The 25,452-nt window shown below is 54.0% G+C and overlaps 9 protein-coding genes across 10 annotated transcripts; 5 read left to right on the forward strand and 4 right to left on the reverse strand.

The window, feature by feature from the left end:
* Positions 1–854: 854 nt before the first annotated feature.
* CKM354_001206400 (uncharacterized protein) lies at positions 855–1,734 on the forward strand (the record flags this gene model as incomplete). Its single annotated transcript, XM_044807575.1, has 2 exons — positions 855–1,511; positions 1,567–1,734. The coding sequence occupies 2 exons, from the start codon at positions 855–857 to the stop codon at positions 1,732–1,734; spliced, it is 825 nt and encodes a 274-aa protein (XP_044663510.1).
* Positions 1,735–3,293: 1,559 nt separating this feature from the next.
* On the forward strand, positions 3,294–4,042 carry CKM354_001206500 (uncharacterized protein; the record flags this gene model as incomplete). The annotated part of the gene is made up of 3 exons (XM_044807576.1): positions 3,294–3,442; positions 3,498–3,964; positions 4,017–4,042. The coding sequence occupies 3 exons, from the start codon at positions 3,294–3,296 to the stop codon at positions 4,040–4,042; spliced, it is 642 nt and encodes a 213-aa protein (XP_044663511.1).
* A 4,652-nt stretch (positions 4,043–8,694) lies between these two features.
* On the reverse strand, positions 8,695–11,523 carry CKM354_001206600 (uncharacterized protein; the record flags this gene model as incomplete). The annotated part of the gene is made up of 5 exons (XM_044807577.1): positions 8,695–9,149; positions 9,202–9,435; positions 9,489–9,621; positions 9,668–11,189; positions 11,321–11,523. 5 exons carry the CDS (start codon positions 11,521–11,523, stop codon positions 8,695–8,697), a joined length of 2,547 nt encoding a protein of 848 aa, XP_044663512.1.
* A 1,173-nt stretch (positions 11,524–12,696) lies between these two features.
* CKM354_001206700 (uncharacterized protein) lies at positions 12,697–14,232 on the reverse strand (the record flags this gene model as incomplete). The annotated part of the gene is made up of 4 exons (XM_044807578.1): positions 12,697–13,298; positions 13,349–13,492; positions 13,643–13,847; positions 13,930–14,232. 4 exons carry the CDS (start codon positions 14,230–14,232, stop codon positions 12,697–12,699), a joined length of 1,254 nt encoding a protein of 417 aa, XP_044663513.1.
* Positions 14,233–15,837: 1,605 nt separating this feature from the next.
* CKM354_001206800 (uncharacterized protein) lies at positions 15,838–16,326 on the reverse strand (the record flags this gene model as incomplete). The annotated part of the gene is made up of 1 exon (XM_044807579.1): positions 15,838–16,326. The coding sequence occupies one exon, from the start codon at positions 16,324–16,326 to the stop codon at positions 15,838–15,840; it is 489 nt and encodes a 162-aa protein (XP_044663514.1).
* A 369-nt stretch (positions 16,327–16,695) lies between these two features.
* Positions 16,696–17,882, forward strand: CKM354_001206900 (uncharacterized protein; the record flags this gene model as incomplete). Its single annotated transcript, XM_044807580.1, has 4 exons — positions 16,696–16,774; positions 17,096–17,138; positions 17,188–17,380; positions 17,466–17,882. 4 exons carry the CDS (start codon positions 16,696–16,698, stop codon positions 17,880–17,882), a joined length of 732 nt encoding a protein of 243 aa, XP_044663515.1.
* Positions 17,883–18,430: 548 nt separating this feature from the next.
* CKM354_001207000 (uncharacterized protein) lies at positions 18,431–19,586 on the reverse strand (the record flags this gene model as incomplete). Its single annotated transcript, XM_044807581.1, has 2 exons — positions 18,431–19,371; positions 19,424–19,586. 2 exons carry the CDS (start codon positions 19,584–19,586, stop codon positions 18,431–18,433), a joined length of 1,104 nt encoding a protein of 367 aa, XP_044663516.1.
* Positions 19,587–20,964: 1,378 nt separating this feature from the next.
* On the forward strand, positions 20,965–21,918 carry CKM354_001207100 (uncharacterized protein; the record flags this gene model as incomplete). The annotated part of the gene is made up of 2 exons (XM_044807582.1): positions 20,965–21,246; positions 21,292–21,918. 2 exons carry the CDS (start codon positions 20,965–20,967, stop codon positions 21,916–21,918), a joined length of 909 nt encoding a protein of 302 aa, XP_044663517.1.
* Positions 21,919–22,626: 708 nt separating this feature from the next.
* On the forward strand, positions 22,627–24,876 carry CKM354_001207200 (uncharacterized protein; the record flags this gene model as incomplete). 2 transcript variants are annotated; one of them, XM_044807584.1, is made up of 9 exons in its annotated part: positions 22,627–22,702; positions 22,747–22,916; positions 22,972–23,039; positions 23,097–23,499; positions 23,548–23,849; positions 23,904–24,329; positions 24,386–24,529; positions 24,583–24,637; positions 24,688–24,876. In XM_044807584.1, 9 exons carry the CDS (start codon positions 22,627–22,629, stop codon positions 24,874–24,876), a joined length of 1,833 nt encoding a protein of 610 aa, XP_044663519.1. The 2 variants fall into 2 exon arrangements, with proteins under 2 accessions (XP_044663519.1, XP_044663518.1); XM_044807583.1 differs by having other exon boundaries at positions 22,627–22,687.
* Between the last annotated feature and the right edge of the window lie 576 nt (positions 24,877–25,452).

The raw sequence follows: 25,452 nt of genomic DNA on the forward strand, positions 1-25,452 counted from the left end.
GGCAGTGATCGGTCCGTCAGAACTGTAGATCGGTTAGTTCCAAGATGTACTTTTCTCAGCGGGATGCGAGAGCTCGGGCTGCTCAAGCGAGCAGACTTCGAGTTGCTGCATACTCTCTCCAGGTATCGCAACTCTACTTTGCTCACTAGTGTCAATATCTTGGACCACAGGCAGGGTTCGGACTGCTGAAGGTTCGTAGCGACTGGATGCCCTCTCCAGTCATCGCAACCCCTTCGGGCTCACGAATCTCAAAATCTTGAGCAACAGGCAGATTTCGTACTGCCGGAGACTCGCCAAATCTGGTTGCTTTCTCCAGTCATTGCATACCTGCCACGCTCACCACCTTCAATATACTGGACGACAGGCAGGGCTCGAACTGCTAGAGACCATTTCGACTTTATGCTTTCTCCGCCTCTGGAACAGCTCACTCTTGTTGCTTCGCAGGCCCGCGCCTAAGCCTGAAGGACCATCGAAATATCTTTCCTCGCCTAGCACCACGGCCTCCATTGCTAGAGATGCATACTCGATGTCTTCACCCCTGTAAAGGTTCGATTTCATTGCCCCGGACATGCTGTGCTGCAGACACAATTTTAGCTCTTAGTCAAGACGAGAGCAACTTCGTGTCGCGCATTCCAATCCCCTTTCATCTCGTCCTGCATTCACTCCACATCCTCGACACATGTTGAGGCCTTTGTCGGTGCACTCTAGCCCAATTGGACGCTGTTAATCTGGAAACTTATTTTTACGGTCGCCTATGCAGTCACATCACTTTCGCTTAGGATTCACGATACCAACGCTGACAAAAGACAGCTTGAGTTGGGTATGGTCTGACCTGCACTGACGACTGGAACGACATGGGCTTCCCAAATGAGTTCCTTCTCGACGGCACTCACAACATGGCAATGCCTCCAGCCGGCGGCCACGACGGCTTCGCAGAGTATCAATATGATGCGACCCATGTCGGCGCCCCGCTCTTCCCCGACGAGCAATCTACTGGCATCGCGACCTCTCCAAACAACGAAGCCCTTAACAGCATGCAGCCTGTCAATGACAAGCAGAGTTCCAACCGCAAAGATGCCCTCATCGGCAAGGAGCCACTCAACGGCGAGCAGGGCTTCAGCGGCGAGCGGGGCCCTATCGACAAGAAGGCCTCTTCTGGCGACGGCCCAACAGCTTCTGTCGAGTATGCTGCAAGCACCAGACAGGCCAATGCAAATGAGGGGCCCTTCAGTGCTGAGAAGGCTGCTGTGGGAGAGCGCAAAGCTAGCAAGCCTCCATCTGATGTCAACGGGGCCACTGGTGCGAAGGGCCTCACCATGGCAGGCCATGAGCAGACGAAGAGCCCTGGAGCAGAGGGGTCGAATGTCAGCAAGCCCAGTGGCGAGGAGAATTGCGTCAAGCCAGAGCAGGGCCATCAACAGGCGGCCGCTGGCAGCGTACACGACGAGCACGACGAGGACAAGGAAGAGCAGCGCCCTCAAGTCGGCTTCCGTATGGAGACGAAGCCCTACGTAAGTACAGGCCCCAACACATGGAAGGAGCAGCGAATGCTAACGAGCCTCATAGGACGAGTTGACTGCCCAGGAGCAGATGGACCTCGGAACGCGTAGCACCAGCAAAAGCCTTGAGGAACTCGAAGAGCCATCCGCGAAAGCGCCTCTCTGGCCCGTGCTCAACCGTCAGACCACGTCTCGTCCCACTCAAGCAGACGTGGATGCCCTCATCAAGGAATAATCTCCGAGCGACGTCGATGAAGCGAAGGCTCTGAATGTGAGCATCCTCGAGGAGAAAGGCTTGCTGGCATTGGCGACGTATAATCTCAAGCTCGAGAATGAGGTATTCTCCGTCTTGCAGGGCGCTACGCATGGAGCAGTCTATTCCAAAGGATGCTTGATCCTAGTCGCCTCGCATCCTCGTATCGCTCGGGCCTGACTGCAAGGAAGCTGGACGAAGAATGCAAAGACAGACAAGTCGCTCGACAACGTGCTCTACAAACTCCGCAATCGTGTAATGGGACGCAGACACCCCTTCATCTATCTCAACGAGCGGTGCAACAACGATGGCGATGCACCGACCGCTAACGAGCTCCTCGAAATAAACGGCACGGCGGAAGCGTACATGGCCAACAACGATAAGACCCTCGTCAGGCAAATCGACAACGGAGAGGGGCTGAAGAAAGAGTCCTTCTTCCGCCCTCGATACGGCCAATCCATGATGTCTGCGAATCGTTGGCGTCTGAGAATCTCCTAGGCTGCCGCGTAAGTGTCGGTCCAGCCGGTAAGGGGCATGTTAGCGGCGTACAGGTCGTGCGCTTGAAATATCCGGATTCGATCAGCTCTCCGTGGCGCTGTTGCTCCTCTTCGCTAGGCTCAGGCTCAGGAGCAGAGAACTCCTGCTCTTTCTGGAGAAGGAGCCGGTGTATCGCGGTCGCCCCCATCAAATGTAATGGGGTTTCGAATAGTCCTTCGAGACACATTTCCGGCTGTGGCCATTCACGGAGGCTCGGAAGCCTCTAGCTTTACGGAGACGGATGTTGTCAGTGACGATGGGCACACTCCAGCGCGCAACTCTCTTCGCGATGGCGTTGTCGCTCTGCACATATGTCCTATCGCGCTCGGTCCTGGCGGTGTGTCACGCGCAGAGCTTGTGTCGAGAATCGCAGACCAGTTTCGCGCGGTGTGAGCGCAATCGAAACGAAGTCGCGGGGGTGTGAGCGTGCTTGCTCGACTCTGTGTAGCTTATTAGAACGGGCTGTCAATTGTGCTTCAAGTTTCGATATCGTCTCAGCTTGCTCGGCGACGCGTGGATCACTGTTCATGGTCGTGGTCTGGTTATAGCCAGATTGGTCTTGTTTGCCATGCTGATTGATCTGAGCCAAACGGCAACACACTTCGCATAACGTTCGTCGCGCGCGTTTGACGTGAATGTTGACGGCAAGATTTGGCGCGGGGCAAACGCGATTTCCCCGCCGTCACTCAATATGGCAAGAGCGCGGGAGCGTCATCCAATGGGTGTTGCCTGCGCGCACCTTCTCCACGCTCTTCAACCAAAAGTCCATTGGCATTGGCATTCCCGACGCGATCAACGCCGCGCACCTCAATCACAGCGCACACACAACTTGCGAGCCGGCTGTAGCAATCATGCCCGCTTCATCAACTTCACTGCCATCAGGCACGCCGCTGGACCACCTCTACGAGCTGTCGGTGAACCTGCAGCGGTCCGCCGTTGGTAGCTGACTGTAACACAGACCGTCAAAGTCGCCACTCGCCGAGAGACTCGACACGATCGTCGCAATGCTCGAAGACACCATTCAACAACTCGCCGAGAACGCCCGCGCTTCCCTACCCTCTGCTAGCCGCCCCGCCGCCATCGATGGCAAGACCAGTACGACCGCTGGCGATGCAAACCCGATGACCGCTGGGACGTCAGAGCGGCTGCAGCTGTAAGTTGATGCTTCGAAGATGGACACACCTACACCACATCTGACCTAGTTGTAGTGAGTCCGAGACGGAATCCGAGGATACGGCGATGGAGTATATTGAAATCCGCCTGGCGACATACAAGCAGTTGCCCAGGACCATTCTCGTGGCTTCGCCTCTGCCCCCAGCGGTGATTTTCTCGGTGCAAAACACCTGCCGCTCGATTGTCAAGAAAGATCCCATCTCGAAACTCACGAGAGCTATGAGTACATATCGCTGTGCTGCGGTCGAGATCAAGAACGGACACGCAGTCTGGACCCTCAATGACCCACGGTACTTTGCCTGTCGCTCATGCACCAATGCCAGACGGGCTTGCTTCCGCTTTATCAACCACAATCAGTACCAGTACTGGCTTGTGCTGCCGTTGCATGAGACCATGTGGCCAGACCCGACATTCGACTACAAGAATGCTGATTTCTTCATCGTTCCCGAGGATCAGCCGTTGAGCAATAGACGAAACAACATCTATAGCGAGCGTGCCAAGGGTGAGGCTACCTTCAGCGTGTCGTAGGAGACGATAGCTAATGGTGTCTGCAGCGCAGGACTTCAATGGATACGTCTGATCTCGGCTTCCCATCGACATCATCGAGCATGCTACCACATCCGCTTCCCATGCATTCTCCAGCAGAAGGCACTCTTTCGATCGTTCGAGACAATACAAGCTGTAGGCCCTCCTCAACACTCCTCAGCCTGCGGTCGTGCAGCTTCGCATACCTGGCATGCGTCCCTGGTCCGGGACTGGTGAAGAGATTGGCCTGTTTGGTAAGCGGACAGTAGTGGACAATAGGACAGCTGTCGCTGGAATGTCAATGATTGCATGGATTTGTGTGGGAAGTGACCTTGACGCTCAGTCAAGAGGGCAGACAAGATGATCCACGTTGTGCTTCTCGACGGATCTCTCTGAGCATCGCGATTTAGTTGAAGGCTGACGCATTTCAGACAACAAGCCAGATGCTCGGAAGTGCTCGTCGGAAAGGTCATTGAGGAGCAAGACGCGCAGCATACTTTGGCATTGAAGAATGCTCTTTTTCATGCTCGCTTAATGAGCACACACCAATCGCAGCCAACGTACAGCAGGACGCAGCCCGACAGAGGGTGCTCGAATTTTGGAGACAAGCGTCTCGGCACATCTCGCTCAACATCCAAGTGCATCAGCCCGTCCAAATGCAGCAAACTCCCCGTCGCATGGATGGCTTGGGAATCTCAGAAGGAATCTGCATGGACTGCTCCAAGGCATGATGCACGTAAGCCCTCGCTCTGAATTCAAGATGGTCGTCGAGCTAACCAGTAGCCACATGTGGTCCAAGAAGCACAGTCTGATGGAAGCCACAAACTGCAAGCAGCCTTCAACCCAGATATCACAGTTTCCATCACGCTGTTCACAAAGCGTCGAAGCTCAACAAAGTCAGTGTCATACTTGGAAGATACGATGAATACTGCCACGAAAAGGCCGAAGTTGTAACGACACGAGAGTGAGTTCGCTGGGCATCACCTTCGCTCGGACATCAAGGCAGGTTCAGAGCCTGCCAGCTACAGCAATCCGCCAGAGACGCACAAACAGCATTGCTCGGGAGGCATCGACCACAGCCCCGAGTACGCATTCACCACACACTGCACATACCATCAATGATCACAAGCGATACGGGAAAGCTTTGAGCCCCAGTCAAAGATGAGTGTTATCCACGCAACCTCAATCAAACAAACATGTCGACCACCTCTCTGCACCACCGCTGACCTTGCCTGTCGTTTCAAGTTCCCTCGGTCAAGCGCATCGTCGTGTCCACAGCGCTTACCAGTCCCACGCCATGCTGAATACGCTCCGGGCATGTGGGCAGACGTCATCCGAATACGGCCTTCATTCGACCCTCGATCTGGTGCTGCCAATATGCGTCGTTGCTCAGAGCCATCGCCGTTCCTGTCTATTCCTCGATGAGCTGAAGATGCAGAGAGGCTCATGTGTTTGCGCCAAAATCGAGCCTGCCAGCTAACCTTTTTGTCCGCCTTTAAGCCCGAACGCTGGCGCTGTGGGATATCTCTTGCATCCTTGCTCTTTCCGAAGTGCCGTTCCCGAACATGTTCGCCGCTTTGAAGGCCCTGTAGACCTTGCCCATATCAATGATCCCACTCGCTCTTCTTCAACACGTTCCATTTTGAGGCGGGCCACGAGCCGGAAAAACTCATCCGTTCACTGATCGAGACTATCGAGACTGCAGATGTTGCCGAAAACGAGCGGCATTATCAGTACATGCACGCTCATGCAGGTGTGTGCATACCGACCATGAGCCTGTGCCGATACAGCTGCATTCTGACTCTCATTTAAATCTAGGAAATCGTACGTGTGGCATTCGACAGAGCAGCGGCGCACCAGAGGAAGCTCGGATCATTTGTACCTTCCGACTTTCGCGACTGCCTTTTTCCGCCTCAGAGCTTTCCTGCTTCGCAACTATCCTTCCCCATTTGCAACGAGCTTTCCCGCTTTGCAATGAAGCTTCCCTGCTGCGACTTAGTCTCTCAAACAACACATGCAAGTTCGTCATTCGGTCACTGCATATCCGATTGATCCACCGTCATCTCAAGGCTTTTGGAACCTACCCACCGCATCTTTCACAGCGGCACGTCAGCGTCGTCCCAACGAGAGAAACACAACGAACGGCTCAGGCAGGAGCATTGCATCAACAAGCAAGCACAAAAGCAAAAGAGCGAGTCGAGAAGGTCAATGTCTGGCAGCCTCGTGCTCCCGCTACCAAGCCCGCAGATCCGTCGCTCTCCCACTTTGTCTCTACACAACACGCAACACTGCCATCTCACAAGCGTCGCTCTTCACACACCGGGGAGTTCACGAAGGCGAGGCACCCTTGCGCACCCACGACGACCTGCCACACATACGTGACGATGTCTGTTCGGCTTCTTCATCTGCTGATACCGTCGCCGCTCAACCTCCCAGCGATTAGTTGCATGGACAGCATTGACGCTCGACATACAATGGAGACTTTCCAACCTTCAAAGAGTGGACTGCCCGCAGCTCGTCATCGAACCACTTGGACAAGAGCAACAGCATTGCTTCAACGCCCACAGGCCTCATCGAAGCAGCAGATTTGGAAATTGATGCAGGGTGAAAAGCTCGCAAGACTGCGTATCTGCTACCACGCCCGCATGTCGCCGCCACGACGCCGTTGCATGTCACTCAGCGCCGCCATCCAACAGCATCGGCATGCTGCTCGTACGCTTGAGTCGATTATTGCGCCGCCGAGAGAACCTGCCACACATCTGTGCGATCATGACTGTCTATGTCATCTGCCAACATCAACTTCGCTGAGCGTCCAAAGACGCGAGTGGTCGCCAGCCACCGACAGCAACCAAAAGACAGGCTGCGTCATCGGATTCAATCAGACCTCAGGCTTCTCGGTAGTGACCCTTGAGACGTGTGCAGTTTGATGGAAAAGCGAAGCATCATCCACAACCTCCACAGCCCTATGTGAAGTTCTCGCATCTGAGACGCACTCAACGCGGAGATCAACCTCGCCGTCGCCAGAAGCAGGCATACAATGGGGCTCATCGAAGTCGACCTCGCCAGGCACACAACAGGGTTCACCGAAGCCAACCTCGCTGTCGGTAAAAGCAGGCACACAACGGGGCTCACCGAAACCGACCTCGCTGTCGACTGAAGCAGGCACACAACGAGGCTGACCGAAGCAGGCACACAACGGGGCTCACCGAAACCCACCTCGCTGTCGACAGAAGCACGCATACAATGGAGCTCACCGAAGCCGACCACGCGGTGCCGCCTGATCGAGCTTCCATTAGCGTGCACATTTGATCACGCCTGCGTACATCTTTCCTTCATCGCTTGTCTCTGCCCTTCGTTATCGTCGTCGCTCGTTGCAATGTCGATCTTCGAGAGCGTGCTGTCCCATGCGGATGTTTCGAGATGCGGTTGCTGCTGATCAAAAGCCGTAGTGATGTTACACATAAAGATCAATGTCTGAAGCAAGCGCGCCTCCCTTCTGTGCAGGCGATGCATCGTGGGTTTCAGAGGTCTATTGCGCCGAGTCGCTCTTGATTTGGACTGCTGATTAGCGATCTGGTGCGTGAGCTTCGAGATCTGCCATTTTTCGACGATGTTGCAACAGGCGTTTTGTATGGAGAATTCCACAGCGGGTGGCAGCTGTGCAGACATGACCGAGGGCTGAAAGATAGGTTTTGTGTCAATGAAATCAGGCGTGATTGTTTCGCTATGCGTGTCAAATTCTGTACACAGGATGTCGCAAAGTCTGCAGAGCCTCGTACGAAATCGCGCAACTTATCCTGAAATTTTCGGGAATGCGAAAACTTCGTAATTGTAGTATCTGCGAGAGTTGTTCGAGCTCGGCAGCCGTGATAATTACATACAGAGTGTAGAGAAAGCATAGACTGAGGGCACTCAGCAGAAGAAGCTTGGACGCCAGGCGAGAGAAAGCTTGAATGTAGGGCTATTTTTAGATTTATGTAGCACGATTTGTAACAAATGCGATGGATTGGAGCTCAAATGGGACGATTTGTAGCTCAAACGCAAAGACTTGAGCACAAACGGGAGGGATTGAAGCTCAATTGCGATGATTTGTGTACAAATGCGATGGATTGAAGCTCACACGCGCTGACTTGAGCACAAATGCGATGGATGGAAGGCCGAAAATCGGAGATCACGATATAGCTTGGATGCAAAATCACGAAAATCTCCATGGGTCGACTGTAGCCTGTCGGCCAGCGTGTTCCAGACTCGTGAGCGTGGTGCGATTCCGATGAATGGAGAGAGTTTCCAAATGCTACGAGTCTTCAGCAAGCACAATTGCACCTTGCCGGCCAATGTATTGAGACTGATAAGCCTAATGCGATTCCGATAAATGGACAGAGTCTGCAAACGCTGCGAGTCTCTGGCAGCACGATTGCAACGCTGTCCATCTCCCAAGATATCGCATGTTTGAATTCGCTGCTTTTCAGTACAACTTTCATTACACGTCTTTCTATATATCTCGCGAATCGGCATCAAATGCCTCTTGTTCGTCCCTGGTCCTGGTAATCTGCAGCGCTTTGTACATCTGCACAACGATGGCCGCGCTAAATTTGCTATTACCATCCTTCATCAATCTCTGGATTCCATCCTCTGTCCTCTGTTCTCTCTCTCGCTGTAAATTCTCCACAAGTGGCGTATTCCTGGGGTCCTTGAACCAATAAAGTCCTATCCCCCTTTGGCAAGACTTCTTCCAGGTGCACTGCGCCCTGCAGGGTAGTGAGAAAGACCAGTACCGCTGGTAACGTAGCCTTGTCCGAGTCGTGTTACAATGATCTCGCCCAATGCTGCATGCGCCGGGGCATCGCATAACGCCACAACATACCATCGAAAGAGATAGCGTGTGCCAAATTGCCGCCGCATACATGCTTCAAAGAGATTCATGATATAATTCGAGTTTTCGTGGGTCTCGTGCTCATCTCGTCGTCCCAAAAGTCGTGTGCTGAATCCAAATTCGACGAGAAATTGCCAAAATACATCTTCTTCGCTTCCAGTTGCAGCAAATTCGTCAAGTTCGCGTGTAAGATACTTTGCAAACGTAATGCAAGCTCGTACACGCCGTTCGATCTCGTGATCGCCGTCTTTCGTCCAAAAATATTTGCGATACCCGCTGCGAGTCTGTTCTGTGCGATTGTTAGTTCACAAGAAACGCGCCATCACCTCCAAAAAACTCACGTCGCGGCGGTTTTTGCCCCATTTGCGAGTCCACTTGTGCAATCAAGTCCCAATTCCGGTAACCACCCTGAACGTACGCTTTGAAATCTCGCAAAACAAGCCGAAGAGTCTCGCAAGAAGGTGCACTGCCTTCTTCATCCTGAAGAGCATTCATGTAGTAGCCTGGGTGTCCAGCTTTCTCAGCGCGCGTACGGTACTTTTGCTCAAGCTCATACTCCCTTGAAGCAGGATTGCCTGAGGTCGGTCAGTGAGCGAGCGTCGGTACCAGTAATAGGCTGACGGCTTACTGTACTTGGTTGGCAAGTCCCCCTCGATGAGCCCAGTGATGATGCAGTCCTCAAAGCCAAGGTACGTGACATATGCAGCCACAATAGCACGTTCCTGGTCCCACCCTCGTAGCGTAGTACAATTGATCTCAACCTTTGCAAAGTCAGCGATGAACCTTGAAAACGTGTAGCGACCATACCTCATATATGAACTTCACAAATTCCAGTTTGCCCTTTTGTCTCTCCCTCCGATAGTGTTCAGCAAGTGCTTGTCGGGTACTTGCACGAAGTGGATTGAGCATCTGGGTCTCCTCATGGGCCAGGGCTTTATCCGCGTCGATGCCTTGTGTAGCACGATCAATCGACTCGAGGACTTGATCAGAGACAGAGAATGGATTCATGTTGCACGCGACAGGTGTATCATCGTCTTCTCCTTGATCCTCATGATAGTAGGTTCGTGCATCAGGCAGTGAATCAGTGTTGAACGTTAGAGAGCGTTCCAGTGGATCATGTCCGTGTGACGGCGACGGCGATACTGGTCTACGCGACGGCGTGGACTCGATCCAACCGTTGACGAAAGCATCGAAGTCTTCATTTGGTCGCTGCGCAAGTGCCTGAATATCGGACGTGGGAATATTGCCAATGTTCCGCAAGATCTGGCGTGCATTGGCGGTGCCTTGACGCTTGAGTTCGGGCAGGACAGGCGCAGGCATTGAGTCCCTTTGAGAACGAGCATGCCGAGGAGTATTGTTGCCGCCAGTCATGATGGCGTCGCACGAGGTAGGCTCCGCAAAATCTGGGGGCGTAAAGATATAGACTTCAGATGTAGGAGCGTTGCCATTGAAGACATCAGCATCTGTCTGCCTTTCCGGTACGATACTGTGTCGAGGTTGTGCTTCTTGTTCATCAAGGTATGCTGCTCCGCTGCTGCGTATATGGCCATGAGTCACCGAATGGGAGCGTGCCGACGGAGTCAATGGCCTTGTGCGGGACGATGCTGGCCGTCGTTTCGGGCTTGTCTGTACTGTATCCCCGCTTGAGATGTCCTCAGTATGAATGTCGCCGACGACAGCCAAGAACTCCGCTTCTCCTCGGTCGTGAAAGGTTGCGAATGAAGAGTCAGCAGCGTGTGCGGGACTGGTAGGACGCCCACCATTGTCGCTTGGTTGGAGAAGGAAGGGATCACTAGCAATGTGCCCCTGGAACGTCTCAGCAGACGAGCTTCGGACAAACTGATCTGGCAGCTGGGGTCTCTTTGGTAGACGTGCATCGAGAGCGAGTGCATTGCGCTTCTGTGGCACTGCAGGTGTAGATGTTGCTGCATGTCCAGGTCCGAAGAGACCTGAAGTGGAGTTGTCTGTATTATTCGACAAAGGCAGCAGTGGCATGCGTCGAGGTTGCGGGCTTCTCGCTGAGCGAGACGACAGCGATGTGGAGTGCTGAGGTTGCGGTGTGGATCTTGCGCTGACGGATTGCTGCAGCCCTGATATTTGTCGCTGTGGATGTGGTGGGAGCGGATTTTGCGGGTTCGCGTGGTGTCGACGCTGCAGCACAACCGTTCCTACTGGTCTGGGCGGAGGCGGCATCAAGGCTGCGTCTTTTCGTGCTCGAGATGTTGGCCGACGAAGAGCAGGCCGAGGAAGGGCATTGATAGTTCGCGCATCTTTGAGGATATCACCGCGGGTAATCACCTCCGACGGTGCTTCGGTCTCAGGTGTAGGCCTGCAATGCATCAGAAGTTAGCATTACGCGATACAAAGGGAATTGGGGAAAAAGCAGCTCATCTCGCGCAGGATGTTGACTGGTGAGCGCGAGGTGGTGTAGAAAGTTGTAAGCGCAAAGGAGTGACTTACATAAGCGAATGGCGATACGTTTCGTCATCCAGCGCTGCGCTGTCGAAGTTGCGCGGCAGAGAGCTTGACTCTGGCTCCTGCCTTCTTTGGCGCTCGAGTCGACGCGATCGATCTTGCGCGACCGATGGTAGACTCATGAGATTGTCGGAACTGACACCTGGTGCAGCAACACTGGTGCGCCGGCTGTAGGGAAGACCGGTCATGGCGAACGAAGGAATGGCATCGCCTGCACAGAGCAGGCATGTGCAAATGATGTATGCACGTTGGCGGTGCGAAGGTTGAGACGTGAAGCGTGAAGTAAAGCTGAACGTCGAAGCTTCCGCAGACGCTAGTCGAAGTTACGTCGTGTTAAGCTTTCGCTGAGCGCGTGATGGATCCGCGCGCTGAGCAAGATGGAAACCCGCCTCTGAGTTCACACCTTCGATATTGCGTGCACTGCCAGAAGGAATTCCAAGCATATCTGTGCTCCTTGTATCTCTGCCTCCCGCTTGGTAGCTGAGCTCTTCTGTATACCGAAGGGAGACATGCAAACAATCAAAGTCGCGAGAAATACGAAGATCCTGACGTTTGCTGTCCGGCTTGGGCACGCCGTGGAACGTATCTTACTGTATCGGGTGATTTGTGCTTGTACATGCAGCCTGCAGCGTGTATCTTGATAGATTGCGAACAAAGTCTTGCGAAAGGCATTGTGCCGGGCAGTATCTGTAGCTAAGAAGGGATCGTCAACACAGAACAGCATTTTCTGGTAGTCAAAATCGAGACGGAAGCTCAAGTATGTGACGAACAGACCCCAACAGGAGAATGGGAGCGGGAGTACGATCTCTTAGACATTTACCAAGTCACTGCACATCCTGCCGGAGAAGTAGTGTGTTGAGAGAGCTTGCATTTTCAGCCTATGTACCACGTAAAACACCGCTTTTCTGCCTCTGAGATGGATGACTGTCCGCCTATGCCCTTTTCTGCAAGAGACAGCCCACGTAGACTGGTATAGGAATCTGTCCCAGCTGCAGTGCGCAGTAGCAACATTCAAGCACACCTTCGTCGTGAAGATAGCAAAGCACTAGAAAGTGAGTCCCATTCGACCAAGATGCCATGATCGTAGCTCGTAGCCTTTCTACCATTAGCGATTATTTTCCTCCAAGGGACACGATAGCATACCTGTGTCTGTAGGAGAGCAGACGTAGTAACAAGCCAGGTACCACAAAAGGCAGAGCCAAACTCTCCGTAGCGTTCATCATTTAAGGTTCCTGTTTCTCCTTCAATCAGTTATCGGCGTTTCCCAATGCAAGCTGTCAATTGTTCATACCTGAGCTCTGCAGCAAGCTTACCAGCTCAATGTGCCACGAGCAAAACAATAGCCGTACTGGTATGAACGTTCACTCCTGCGATTCGGCTGATCCGCCTACGTCGCTCGTAGAGGACGTGGTGCCTAGCTGACGCGGAACACCCATGTTGCTCGTCTCCTTAGCCGGAATCGTCCGAGGACGCTTCTCAGCAGGACTCGCAAGAGGCTCATCAGCACTTCTCTTTGGGACGAGAGGTACCGGCTCTCTGGATGGGCGGAAGGTAGGAAGCTCGTGTGACCACTTGAGTCGTACCGGTCCCAGCTCGTAGTAGCCGCGACGGCCATCCTCTACACGAGTTGGTGGCTCAGGCAGCGTGTCCGCGTCAAGCCCAGTGAGCGTAGAGTTCGCAATTGGCAGAGCTTGGAAGGAGCCCTGAGCTCCTACGAACACCCAATACAGCTTTACCAGCACCGTCTCTTTCCTCGCGTTCTTACGATAGCAGTCTTTGGCAATTGACAGCTGCTGGTAAGCCACTCCTGGCTCGGGAATCTCCAGTGGATAGGACCAGAAATCTGCGTAGTCCTTGGCCTCCCTGACACGGTAGTTTGGGGGAGCATCTCGAAGAGGAGGTGGTGCTGATGGACGTGCCGTACCGGTAATGGCCTGTGTGCCCTGCGCGTTGCCGCCATTGCCTGGAACCTATGTCAGTAGCCGACAGTAGTAGGAAATTTGCGCGCCTTACCGTCTCCGTTGCCGTGCATGGGAGCCACAGGAGCAAAGGGTACCACGGGAGTACCAGCAGCAACAGGAGCAGCAGGAGTAGCAGGGGCAGCACCACCAGGAGCAGCAGCAGCGGGTGCAGCAGTGTGAGTATTGTCGCCTTGGCCTATTATCTACGTCAATCGACTACGACGCGAGTGGTGATGCGCATTCTTCCCGTGTTCGATCCCAGACACGGCGGTGTTCTGAGTATGACCAACGCTGCCTGTCATTTCCATCAGCAGCCGACAGCGCAGACGATCGAGAGCGTCCTTACCAGTCTCAGTGCTAGACATCGGGGCAGGCTGGGTATCGGAAGGGTTGATGCCAGGCATCGGGGCGGCGGTGAGAGCGTCGGAGGATGGGACGACGGTGCCAGGCACAGCGAAGTCACCCGTATCGGGGACCGTCATGGCAGGAATGTCGGCGTTGGTAGTGACGCGGTTGACAGTGGCAGGGTTGTCTGTGATGGAGGCCACGGTCTGAGGCAAGACGGCGTCTTCGGCCATGGGAGCAGCAACGTCAGGCATGGCGGCGTCTTCGGTGAAGGTGTAGGGTTCCTACGGGGCCAGGCACGGCGACGTCGACAGCCACAGCGGCAATGTTGGGCATAGCGATGTCGATGGCCGGGGCAGGAATGTCGGGCACGGCGACGTCGACAGCCACAGCGGCAATGTTGGGCATAGCGATGTCGATGGCCGGGGCAGGAATGTCGGGCATGGCGACGTCGACTCCAGTGGCAGCGGCAGCGATGTTGAGGCTTTGCACTGCTTCACCTGCTATTTGTATCAGTGAAGCGTCGGCGACGACAGGGGCAGAGCGATGCGCACTAGTCTGCTCAGCGCCGTTGCTGTCGTTCGTGTTCATCTTGGGCGATGGTGCGTGGAGTTGATGATGCGTTGGTGGTAAGCGGTAGACTACGCGTTGTGTCGTGGATTAAATGTGCGAAGTCAATGTCGCGCAGAAAGGTGTGAGCGGAACAGGCAGCTTCGTTTCCGCCGCTTTACTTCACTTCAATTTTCACCAGCGGGCAAAATCTCAGCCGAAGGTAATACGCGCGGGGGCGCTCAACTTTACCAGTAGAGGCAGCGGCAGCGGCAGCACTGTCAGCCGTAGCCTCAGCCGTCACGTCACCGAAGACGCGCTTCATTTCTGACATTCTTGTCAGCGATCCGCGGGCATCGACAGGCAAGGGAGGTGCGCACCGGTCTTGCCGTCACCATTGCTGCCGTATTCAGCCATCTCGGCAATAACTGTGATGTAGATGGAATTCTGTGCTTGATTTGAGATGTTCGTGTGTTGTGTTGCGTTGTAGATGGGGTTGAAAGATGCGCCGCGAGGGAGAATCTGGCAGCTCTGGAAATGCTCGGCAGTTCTTTCTGGCCCCACTTCACTTTACTTCACTTCTAACGGGCGCGGCCAAGTCTTGGGCCTTGCTGCCTGGCAACGACGGCTAGCCTGCTACGCGCCGAACGATAGATCTCATACAAGTGGCGAAAAATCTCCACTGGCCTACTCATGCGCGTAGAAGTCAATGTGTGTACGTTTGTGATCAAGGAGGAAACGAGCAGCATCGGGCCAAGGATTGTGGCCCATATGGATGGCCAGAATATGAGCCGTCCCGAAGGGGAAATTCTTGGCAAGCAGTCTTCGCAAACCTTCATGACAGTGTGTTATTCTTCCGCTGCGCCGCCCCTTGCAGGGATTGATTAAGCAACGTAGAGATGGCTTGCAGGACTTAGGAAAGCGAAAATCACACTCGATAGTCCTAGCGTGGAAGAGGTAGATAGAGACGGCCTTATTAATAGAAAGGTTGCATATATAGCTACGAATTCGTCTGCTATTAGATAGGCCCTGGCAGGTATGGCCCTCTCCTTGTACGGCCCCAAGTGCTCGCGAGACATCCTGCTCCATCCGATGCATCGATCGGACGCATTCCTCGAACCGGCTCTTGTACATGTGCACCATTGTTTGAAGCTCCATCACCCTCGTCGTGGTGAGGGTCTCTATCTCTTGCTGCTGCTTTGCCATGCCCTCACATGCTCGTCTCCACGCCCAAATCATATCTTCCGAGTTAGAGACCTTCTCCAATAGCGATTCGATCTGGCCCGCCATCTCCGCCTCTTTCTTAGTCGAGGCCCCGATGTTAGTGGAGAGCCCCTCGACGCGCTTCTCCTCGCTTTGGCGCTTGGCCTCAACGCGCTCGCATCTCAGCTGCAGCTTGCCTTTCAGAGCTTCATTCCCCTGCTCCAGCTTGCCCTTGATGGTGTCGTAGTCGAGGGTGATTCTCTCACGCGCCTCTACGAGACTGCGCTTCTTCGCCTCTTACTCCTCGATCTGACCAGCGAGCCCATTGTTCTTCAGTACGAGCTCGTCTCTTTTCTTCTCCTCTCTGTCTGCATCGGCCGTGAAGGCCCGATGCTTGTGCTCCAGTGGTCGACACTCGTCGATGAGGCCCTGTTTCTTTGACTCCTAGCCCTCGATCTGCACGACAAGGGCCTCATGCTGTTGTGCCTCCTTTTTAAGTCTGTCCCGCTCACGCCGAGCACGTGAGGCCTCTTCTTTGATCTCGCTCAAACGTTGTTGCTCGCTCTTGAGGGCCTCTGCCTCCACGCCGCGTTGGGCTTCCAAGTCCTTGATGCGGACCTCAGCGCGTTTCACGTCTGCGAGGAGGCTTTGCTCTTGTGTGACGACGCCCTCAGTCTCACTTCGAAGAAGGGCTACCTGTTCAGCCTGGGCGTTCATGAGTAGCGGCGCGATCTCGTCCAGGAAGCCGTCTTTGGGAGCAGATTTCTTGATTCCTTCTCTCAATGCGCGGACCTGTCGAGATAGTTCGCCGCGGATCTCTGTCTGCTGCAAGCGTCGTACGTCGCTCTCCGTGTTCTGAAGGATTTCTCGAAGCTTGGAAGTGCCCGCATCAGACGCTCCAGCGTACATCCATGCGCCAATGTCAAGCTGCATCTCAGTGGATGCAAGCGTTCTTCGTGGCATACGCCTTGGAGCCAGTTGTCTTGGGTGCCGTGGCGCGTGGCGTGACACACGAGGAAACCGGACGATGTGTTGCCTGAAATGGTTGGTGGTATGAGGTGAGGTGGGACTGTCCACAGAATAGGAAGTGGCGACTCACTAGCGTCGGTACAGCATGCGTGCTGCGTGAGACCCTTATGATCGATTCACTTCGACTTGTCGGAGACACGGCGCACGCACAAAGGGTTCAGTTCAGAGAGGCCCCCTCCTGCAAAGGGCCCATGAGTGCACAGGTGCTCAGCATGTGCTTTACTCACCGCCGGACATCACGCTACCAAGCACCTTCCAAAGCCCTCTAACGACATGATAGCCTGTTATCTGGTCTGGTTGCATAAGGGTCCTCATCTGGGAGCCCCATCTTCGGTAAAGGGTCTTGCTCTGTGTAAGTGAATGACCGACCTCCTCCTTTGCGTGATAAACTTTACTCTGTGCGCGCGGTTGGAGTCCCACTCCATGTCGGCCCTCTCAAGCACAACGCCCTACCATCGGCCCTTTCTCGCGCGCTTCAGATGAGGCCCTTTTTGCATGAGCAGTGAACAAGGCATGTGAATGTTCGCTGGCCCGTGCACACATGCATTACGCTAGCAGCTTGGCGCGACACGAAGTCCCCAAACTCGTCCTCTCTCTTCCACTTTGTTTCCAAACTTGTCACACCTCACCAACGCGCACCGCACACAGCCAGCTCAACTCGAGTGGCCTGCAGCAGCCGCCACCATTGCCGACCAAGACGACAGCAAGCGCCGCGAGTAAGAATTTCTTTCCGATCCCGCAACGCTTTTGCTGATATCTGAACAGACAGCTGATGGAGCAGAAGAAGATGTGGGAGGAAAAGATTGCCATCATTCGTGGCCACATCAAAGAAACCGGTGACGAATCAATTCAGATCGAAAATGAGATCCAGGAGATGATCGACCAGGAGCTGCCAAATGGAGAGGAGTTGCGGTACCATGGTGCAGCGGTCGACACGCTCGAGGAGAGATTTGAGAAGGTAGGCGATCTCCCAAGGAAGCCCCATACCTCTGACAAGGCCTCATGGCTCAACGAGCCCCTCTGCAGCCACTGACCAGACACAGGGTCAAAAGCTCATCAAGGTGCAAGAGGACCTGACCAACTGGCTGCCCCGTTACTTGCGTAGCCTGGACGATCTGGCAGAATCCATCATCAAAGACCTTATCACAGTGGAGCGCGACCTGGCAATCCTCAATCCCCAATCCCCTCGTGCAACGGCCCTGGTAGAAAAGACGAAAGCCTTCGTCAAGACCGACACGGGCAGAGTTGTGGAGACTAGGCGTAAGATCAAGGCCTCTCTGGCAAAGCTGGAGTCTGCCAGCGATAGCGGTGGCAATAAGATGGCCTCTAGTGGAACAGGCCCATCTCCAAACAAGCCGGCATCGGAAGACACGCATAGCGCCGACGCATCGACGATGAAGGCCTCTCAGATCAATGAGCACCACGCCTCTGCCGAACAACCAGAGGTTACTTGGCGCTGATAGCAGTCCTGCCCTCGGCGGTGGCCGGAATTTGATGGCGCCTCTGGCTCTGGCGGTGGAGGTTGTGGCCGCAGGCCTGGCTCAGCTGGTCAGCGTCGCTCTGCCAGCTACCCACCTCGCTAGACCACGTGGGGCGCTGACCCTCATACCTCTTCCCACACCCTTTCGATTGAGACATCATGGCAATGCCTATTTGGAGCTTGTCCTTGGAATTGTCTTGATTGGGCACGCGCAGCTTGGCTCCTCATCAGCATAATTCCTTTGCCAGCATGGGCCTCCACCAGCATAGGCCGTGTTCAGCACAGGCCCCCATCACCATAGGCCCACTTCGCCTAGATTACAGATGCAAAGCATGCATAAGTTCGGAGATGGTACAAGAAGTGCCCTACAGTAGCACAGGCTTGAATGTACTTATAAACGAGATAAAAAAGGTTGCAGCCTAAGCCACCCGTCCGGACACCGTATTCCCACAGTGGTGCATTACTTGTATCTTTGAAGTAGCGTCTGTCATGTACTCGCAGCCAAGTTAGGCCTAATGCCCCACGCCCTCAATACCTCCGCACAGTAATCCGACGAGCGAATCGCAGGCGCTTCCTCCGTTTCCCTGTAGTGTTGGTCGCGCCAGAAACACTTGACCCCGGTGACGGTGGGCCGGAACTCTTCGGCGACGTAGAAGCATTCGTCAACGGCGGCATCTCGCTCTCCGACAGTGCAACATTCGTCACAGCAGTCACTGTCAACGTCGCTTGTGTGATTAGCGAAGCTCGTCTCAACGGGAGGCCTTCTACAGCCAGCGATCGCTCCGCAAGCGCCGCTTTAATACAAGATCGGTTGAAGAATCGTGACATCTCCCACATGCTATTCCTGTCGGTTGGTAGAGCATGTGTTCCTGCATGTCGAATGACGACCGGGGTTTCGCAGGCAGCAATCATATCCGCGGACATCTGCGCCGACACCATGTGGTCCCAGTTGGCAATGACGTGCATTGTAGGAGTGTTGATCTTTGGAGTGAAAAAGCCGTCGTAGAATTGAGGTGCATTCCGGAAACCTGAGCATGCGATCGCAAATTTGAAAGGAGTCTGCGGTGGTGGTATGAGCAGTGGCAACCCTTGATTCGCCAACGCCGTTACTCGCTCCGGTCTTACACTGCCTTCGCAGAGCGCAGTGAGCATCATGGCGATAGATGCTCCTTGACTGAAGCCGACGACACCATCGAACGGTCCGTATTCCCGAATGTACTTGGTCAAGTAGTCCAGGCTGCTGTACAATTGATCAAGCCTGATCGTGAAATCTAGCCTGGTCCACCATGCACGCATCTCTAGAATGTCCGACTGTAGCGCCTCCGTTGTGAGCTCAATCGGCCCATCCGGAAACATCCATTCGATACCATCTGCGTAATCTCCGTGCAGGTCTGGGTCAAGATTCTGCTCCAGATACTGAGAAATGCGTTTCATCTTCATGCGAAAGAAGTCGCCACTTTGTCCAAAACCTGCATTGACATCAGCAAATGCAACCGCAAATCTCATCTCGACGGAGCATACCATGAAGGCACAGGATTCGCATCCTCTTGTCTCGACGCCATATGGGCGGCTCCTTTTCGAGATTCACTTCCAGACTTGATTCAAAAGTGTCCGCCCCTGCAATTTGGGCTGCAAGATCAAACGTGTCGGCGTCGTGACCGATAGCCTCGTAGTCTGTGAGCATGGTTGCGTAGCGTGATGACTGTATGGGAGATCCGCAATTGATTAGGAGCAAGATCGCACTCTCGCACTCTCGCAGTACGCTTATGCATGATCATGCAGCGATGTTTGACTGCAAATATACCCCCGCAGGCCAAGCAAACATCCTTCGTCTTACGCAAGAACAGAGTAATCCAGCCAGTGGGTTGAGATCTGGACCGCATACTTTGGTGCCTGCGTCGAGACCAGGGATCGGCCAGGCACATGTCTCACACATGCTCTTCCCTCGCGTGTGCTGGTCAGGAACATGCGGCGGATGAGGCCCGATCAGGTCCACCAGTCCTGACTATCCAGGCTCACATCACGAGATGCGGATACCAGATGAGACACACCATCCTTCGTCAACGATCGTTTCCTGTTCAGGCAACTTATGCGGACGTATTCCTAAAGTCGTAAGCAATGTCTGCGAGGGTAAGCGGCTGCTCCTGAATCCTTTCAAATTCGGACTGACACGATTCACCGACCTCTACGCAGAATCACATACCAGCAGCATCTACATACCTCTGGATAAGACGGCAATGAGTGATCTTGCAGCCCATAACGCAGGGGTTTGTAAAGAAAGCACCTTCGGCTTGCACGCTCGTAGAACGGGCTGGGCCATGTGAAAGTGTTTGAGGTCGGCTGTGGTAAAAGTGAGACATTGGCGTCACGATATTCTGGCAACCGCTTCGAGAACGTCATCCTCTGGATACAATACTCTGCGAATTTTACTGCATCAGCGGTCTGTTGGGCTGGGCCTTCAGGCTAGGCGTGTCCGAAGATCCTACACCACCAGGCGAGCTTCGTGGCGTCCGATTCGCATTGGACCGAGTCGCTGAGGGCACAGGTGCGACAACCCAGAATCGGCTGTGTTAGGCGATATGCAAAGATGTCCACGTTCGCATACCGAACACGCGACTTGTGAGCGGCCGCATGCAGGTCATCGGTATAGACTTCGCAAGGGCTTCATGCTCGCGCAGCTGGAGTTCCGTGTTGGCGGAGACGTGAGCAGATACGCGCCATGTTCGTGTGGTATGCGAGGCGCTGACGGGAGCATGCTGTCCTCATGGAACAGAACTCTGCGGCGCGTGCAGCAGCACCCGCAATCTGGCCAGAAAGCACTGTGCTGATGATGAAGTGGAGTGGGATCCCTTCCCGCCAAGCCTCGACCTGGTCGACGCGCGCGACTCCAATGCTCCCACCTTCCCGCTCAGGCAAGACCTGCACACATCGTCTGCGCATCCGCAATGATGCCATCTACTTTGCACTTGGCGCGATGGCGTGGCAGTACGCCTGCAAAGGCCTACATTGTAGCAGCTCCGAGTGCTCGTCGGAGCGCAAGGTAAGTCTTCACCTTCTCCGACATGCTCTTCCGCGCCTTGTACACGCTTTTTGGCGCCGCGGCCACCGTCACTGCAGCGCCCGTCGCGAGCGGCTATGGGAATCACACGATAGGGCCGGAGAATGGCCATCTCGTGATTGTCGGAGGCAACCTCCAGAGCGACGACATCTGGAAGAAGATCATCGACCTCGCTGGCGGTCCAGATTCATCCATCGTGGTCATTCCCACTGCAGGAGGCGAACCGTCCTACAACGAGAGCTTTGCGAGCGCTGTCACACTCTGCGACTTGGGAGCGAACAACGTGGTGAGTACTCTTGTGACTGACTTCGCAACAGTGCTAACACAGCAGCAGACTGTGCTTCACACGTACGATCCCAAAGTCGCCGACACCGACGAGTTCGTGGCACCACTCCTCGAAGCAGATGGCATATTCTTTGGAGGAGGAAGACAATGGCGCCTGGTCGACGCGTATGCTGGCACAAAAGCCGAGAGAGCCTTCCAATCCGTCCTAGATCGAGGTGGAGTCATCTCAGGATCGAGCGCCGGAGCCAGCATTCAGGCAAGCTTTCTTGCTCGTGGAGACACAGCCAACAATCAGATTATGATTGGTGACCACACGGTGGGCTTTGGATACCTGAAGAACGCAGCTGTGGATCAGCACGTGCTCGTGCGGAACAGGCATTTCGACATGTTCGACATCTTGAAAGTGCACCCAGAGCTGCTAGGAATCTCCATCGACGAGGACACAGCGCTGATCGTGCACAAGAACGAGGCGGAAGTCTTCGGCAGCACATATGCCTTGATCTACGATGGCAAGTTTTATTCTTCCGAGGGCACCGAATTGAAGACTCTCCCTCCTTCGGAAGCTCGCTTCTACTTCTTGAAGTCAGGAGACAGGTATGATCTGGAGGCGCGAGAGGTGATTGTGGATGAGGATGATACTTCCGCGTCTGACCAAGACCGTTCTGAGTTGTAGACTGATCTCGTAGCAACTTCTAGCATGGTTGGCAGCTGATCCGAGCGTTCCACGGAAGCGGCTTCCATCACCAGCAATCAATCTGCCTGAATGTCCGTCAGCGTTGCCGGGGATGAAGCTCTTGCGTAGCTGATTGACTTGCAAGTTGGAGTGGGGAACCTGGTTCAAACACTCTCGAGACCCGGGGTAGACACAGCTCGCCTGCGGCCGGCGCCACCGGCCAATGCCAACGACCAGTGCCAACGATCAGTGCCAACGACCAGTGTCAGTCCATTGTATACCACCAGAGAGCGATAACCCCGTGCTCAGTCACTGTCAGGTGTCGCACAGTAAGTCAAATTTACCGTATCACCTTTCCAAGTCATGGACCAAAGCTGCACAATTCCAGCACGGAATGATTTACATGTTCAAGCCATATCGACTTCGAGAATCGAGGGCTTGTCGAAGCTACCTGGACGACAACACGCGGCAGCTTGTCATGCTTGGTCAAATGACCGGGATATGTGTGCACTTCAATGCTGGACGCCTCAAGGTATACATCTGTGTGATACGCATTTCCCAAACCCGCCTACCGGAGGCGTTTGCCAGGTTCTCCGCCATCTTACTCCGTATTCCCGTGCGGCATATATATGTCCGGATCTGCGTTCAAATGTGTTCTTTTTTGTCGTTGGAACCTTTTGCTCAACAAAGAGAGCAAGCAAGGACGATATGGGCATCTATACCAAACTCCCCGAGGAGATCCGCCAGGTGGATGTGATTGTAGCCGGAGGCAAGTGTTTCGTCAGTCAATATCCACCACTGACGCCTACTAATCTCTTGGACATCCAGGAGGCACTGCAGGATGTGTCATTGCTTCCCGACTCGCGAAGGCTGACCCAGAGCTCTCCATTCTGGTCATTGAGCAGGGCATGAACAATCACAACATTCCTGAAGTAGTGTATCCGGCTCTATTCCCGCAGAACTTGAAGGAGGGCAGCAAGACGGCTCTTTTCTGGCAGGTATGGAATTCCTCAACTCCTCGAAGAGTAGTTGGTTCAGCTGAACGCCTCAAAGGGCAACTTCGCGCCCCAGCTGGGTAATCGCGCGCCTGTCGTTCCGTCTGGGGGCACTCTCGGAGGCGGGTACGTAACCAGATCTATACTGTTCCGCATAGCTATCTCATTGACTCTTCTCGCCAGATCGAGTATCAATTGGATGGTATACACGCGCGCGCAGCGCAGTGATTTTGACTCATGGAACATGCCGGGTTGGTCCGCAAATGATCTCTTCCCGTATCTCAGAAAGTTCGAGACATATCATGGCCGCGGTGAGCGTGAGCACCACGGATATGATGGTCCGATCAACATCTCTAAAGGCACATTCACTGCAAAGAGGGCAGAGAACGACTTTATCGAAGCCGCAGCCAAACTTGGATATCGTGAGCTCAAGGATCTGCAGAACTTGGATGCCAACGACGGAGTCGAGCGCTGGTTGAGATATGTTGGACCAGATGGACGCCGCCAGGACGCAGCGCACAGGTTCTTGCATCCAAAGCTTCAGAGTGGCGGGTACCCCAACCTGCACGTCCTGACAGAGACTCATGTTCGTGAGCTTTTCGTTACACAGTGACAGGCGCTGACTGGGAGCCAGGTCGTGAGAGTACTCATTGAAGGTGGACGAGCGTGCGGTGTGGAGTACCAGCCCAATCCAAAATTCAGCACCGATGACACGAAACGAAAAATTCGTGCCTCCAAGATGGTTTGCGTGTCGGCTGGTGCCAATGCTACACCACTGATCCTCGAACGCTCAGGCGTTGGGAATCCCGATGTCTTGAGGAGAGCTGGAGTGCAACTAATCCAGCCTCTGCGAGGCGTCGGCGATCAGTATCAAGATCACCATCTATCATTGTGGGCATACCGTACCGATCTGAGTCCGCGTGAGGCCATCAATGGGTAGGTATAGTGCAGTTGAACATCACTCAAATTTCGTCACTGACCGTCTACAAGCTTCAACGATGGTCGCTTCGACGTTCATGAAGCGATTCGCAAGAATGATGAACTGCTCGGCTGGAACTCCATGGACGCCAGTGGCAAGTTCAGGCCTACCGAAGCCGATTTGAAGGACCTCTCCCCAGCGTTTCGAAGAGCTTGGGATCGGGACTTTCGCAACGCCCCAGACCGTCCACTAATGATCATTGCACTGTACAATAGTTTCTTTGGAGACTACACAACTCTGCCTGACGATGCAGAATATGTCTCGATGGCATGCTGGACCGCCTATCCTTACTCGAGAGGATCAATTCATATTACTGGACCAGAGATTTCGGATCCCATTGATTTCGATGTCGGATATCTGAAGGATGCCGATGATGTGGATGTGCAGAAGCATATCTGGTCGTACAAACTACAACGCGAGATGACTCGACGGATGAGGTAGGTGGTGCTCTAATGCACTCTGGCGACATCTGCGCTGACAGTGGCATGTGTAGTCTCTACCGAGGTGAAGAAGCTGGCTCGCATCCCGCTTTTCCAAGGCACTCGAAAGCTGCAATTGTGGAATTCGCCGACGGCCCTGTACCAGCCAATGCACCCAAGATTCAGTATACCAAGGAGGACGACAAGATCATCGAGCAGTGAGTGACGCTTTCCGGCTCTGCTACCATCTTTAGCTAACTCATCGCTCCAGGAAAGTCAGGGAGACTGTCGCCACGACATGGCACAGCCTTGGCACTTGCAAGATGGTAGGAGCAGGTCTCGGCTCATGACGAAACACTTACTAACTCGCATCTAGGCGCCGAGAGAGCAAGGTGGCGTTGTTGATAACACTTTGAACGTCTACGGCATCAAGGGCTTGAAACTTGCGGACTTGTCGGTGCCACCGGAGAACGTTGGTGCCAACACGAACAACACGGCTCTCATGATCGGCGAGAAGGCGGCTGACATCTTCATCAAAGAGCTTGGCTTGAAAGCTAGGCTCTAGATGGAGATTGACAAAGGATTGCTACGTTGAAGTCTATCAGATGCTGAGATTGGTTGCCAAGTCTTCCGTGACAGTCCCTTCTATCGACATTCTTCTTGGTTGCTTTGTGCTGGGAAGAACAAGCTCCGCCTGAAGCAAGCTGAAACGCAACTTTCACCGGATTGGGCATCGTGTTGCAACTCTATGTAAGCAAGTGATGGAGCATAGAGTTGAACTCTCGTTGTTTCGCGACTGTCAAATTCATCTCCGCAGTTCAAGCACAATCAGAATGAAATTTGGATAGGTAGAATTGAAAAGTCAGACGGGCTGCTTAGCTCGCAAACGGGACGATTGATTTCGGGAGTCAAACATATGATACGACACGACTCTCCTGTCCCATCGACGTCCCATTCTCCCACCCCACATTCAGTCTTTGACACTTTTCGCAATAGCTGGATTCCACATCAATACCCACACGCACCGAAACTTCCAAGCGACCAGTGTCGGACAAGCCGACTGAAAAGAACAATGCGCCTCACAATCCTCACTTGTATTACCCTCAGCGTCCTGGCAAACTGTTGTCCGAATATCGACATG

This window comes from Cercospora kikuchii (genome assembly GCF_019650295.1).
Source record: "Cercospora kikuchii DNA, contig_00008, whole genome shotgun sequence".
Taxonomy (NCBI): domain Eukaryota; kingdom Fungi; phylum Ascomycota; class Dothideomycetes; order Mycosphaerellales; family Mycosphaerellaceae; genus Cercospora; species Cercospora kikuchii.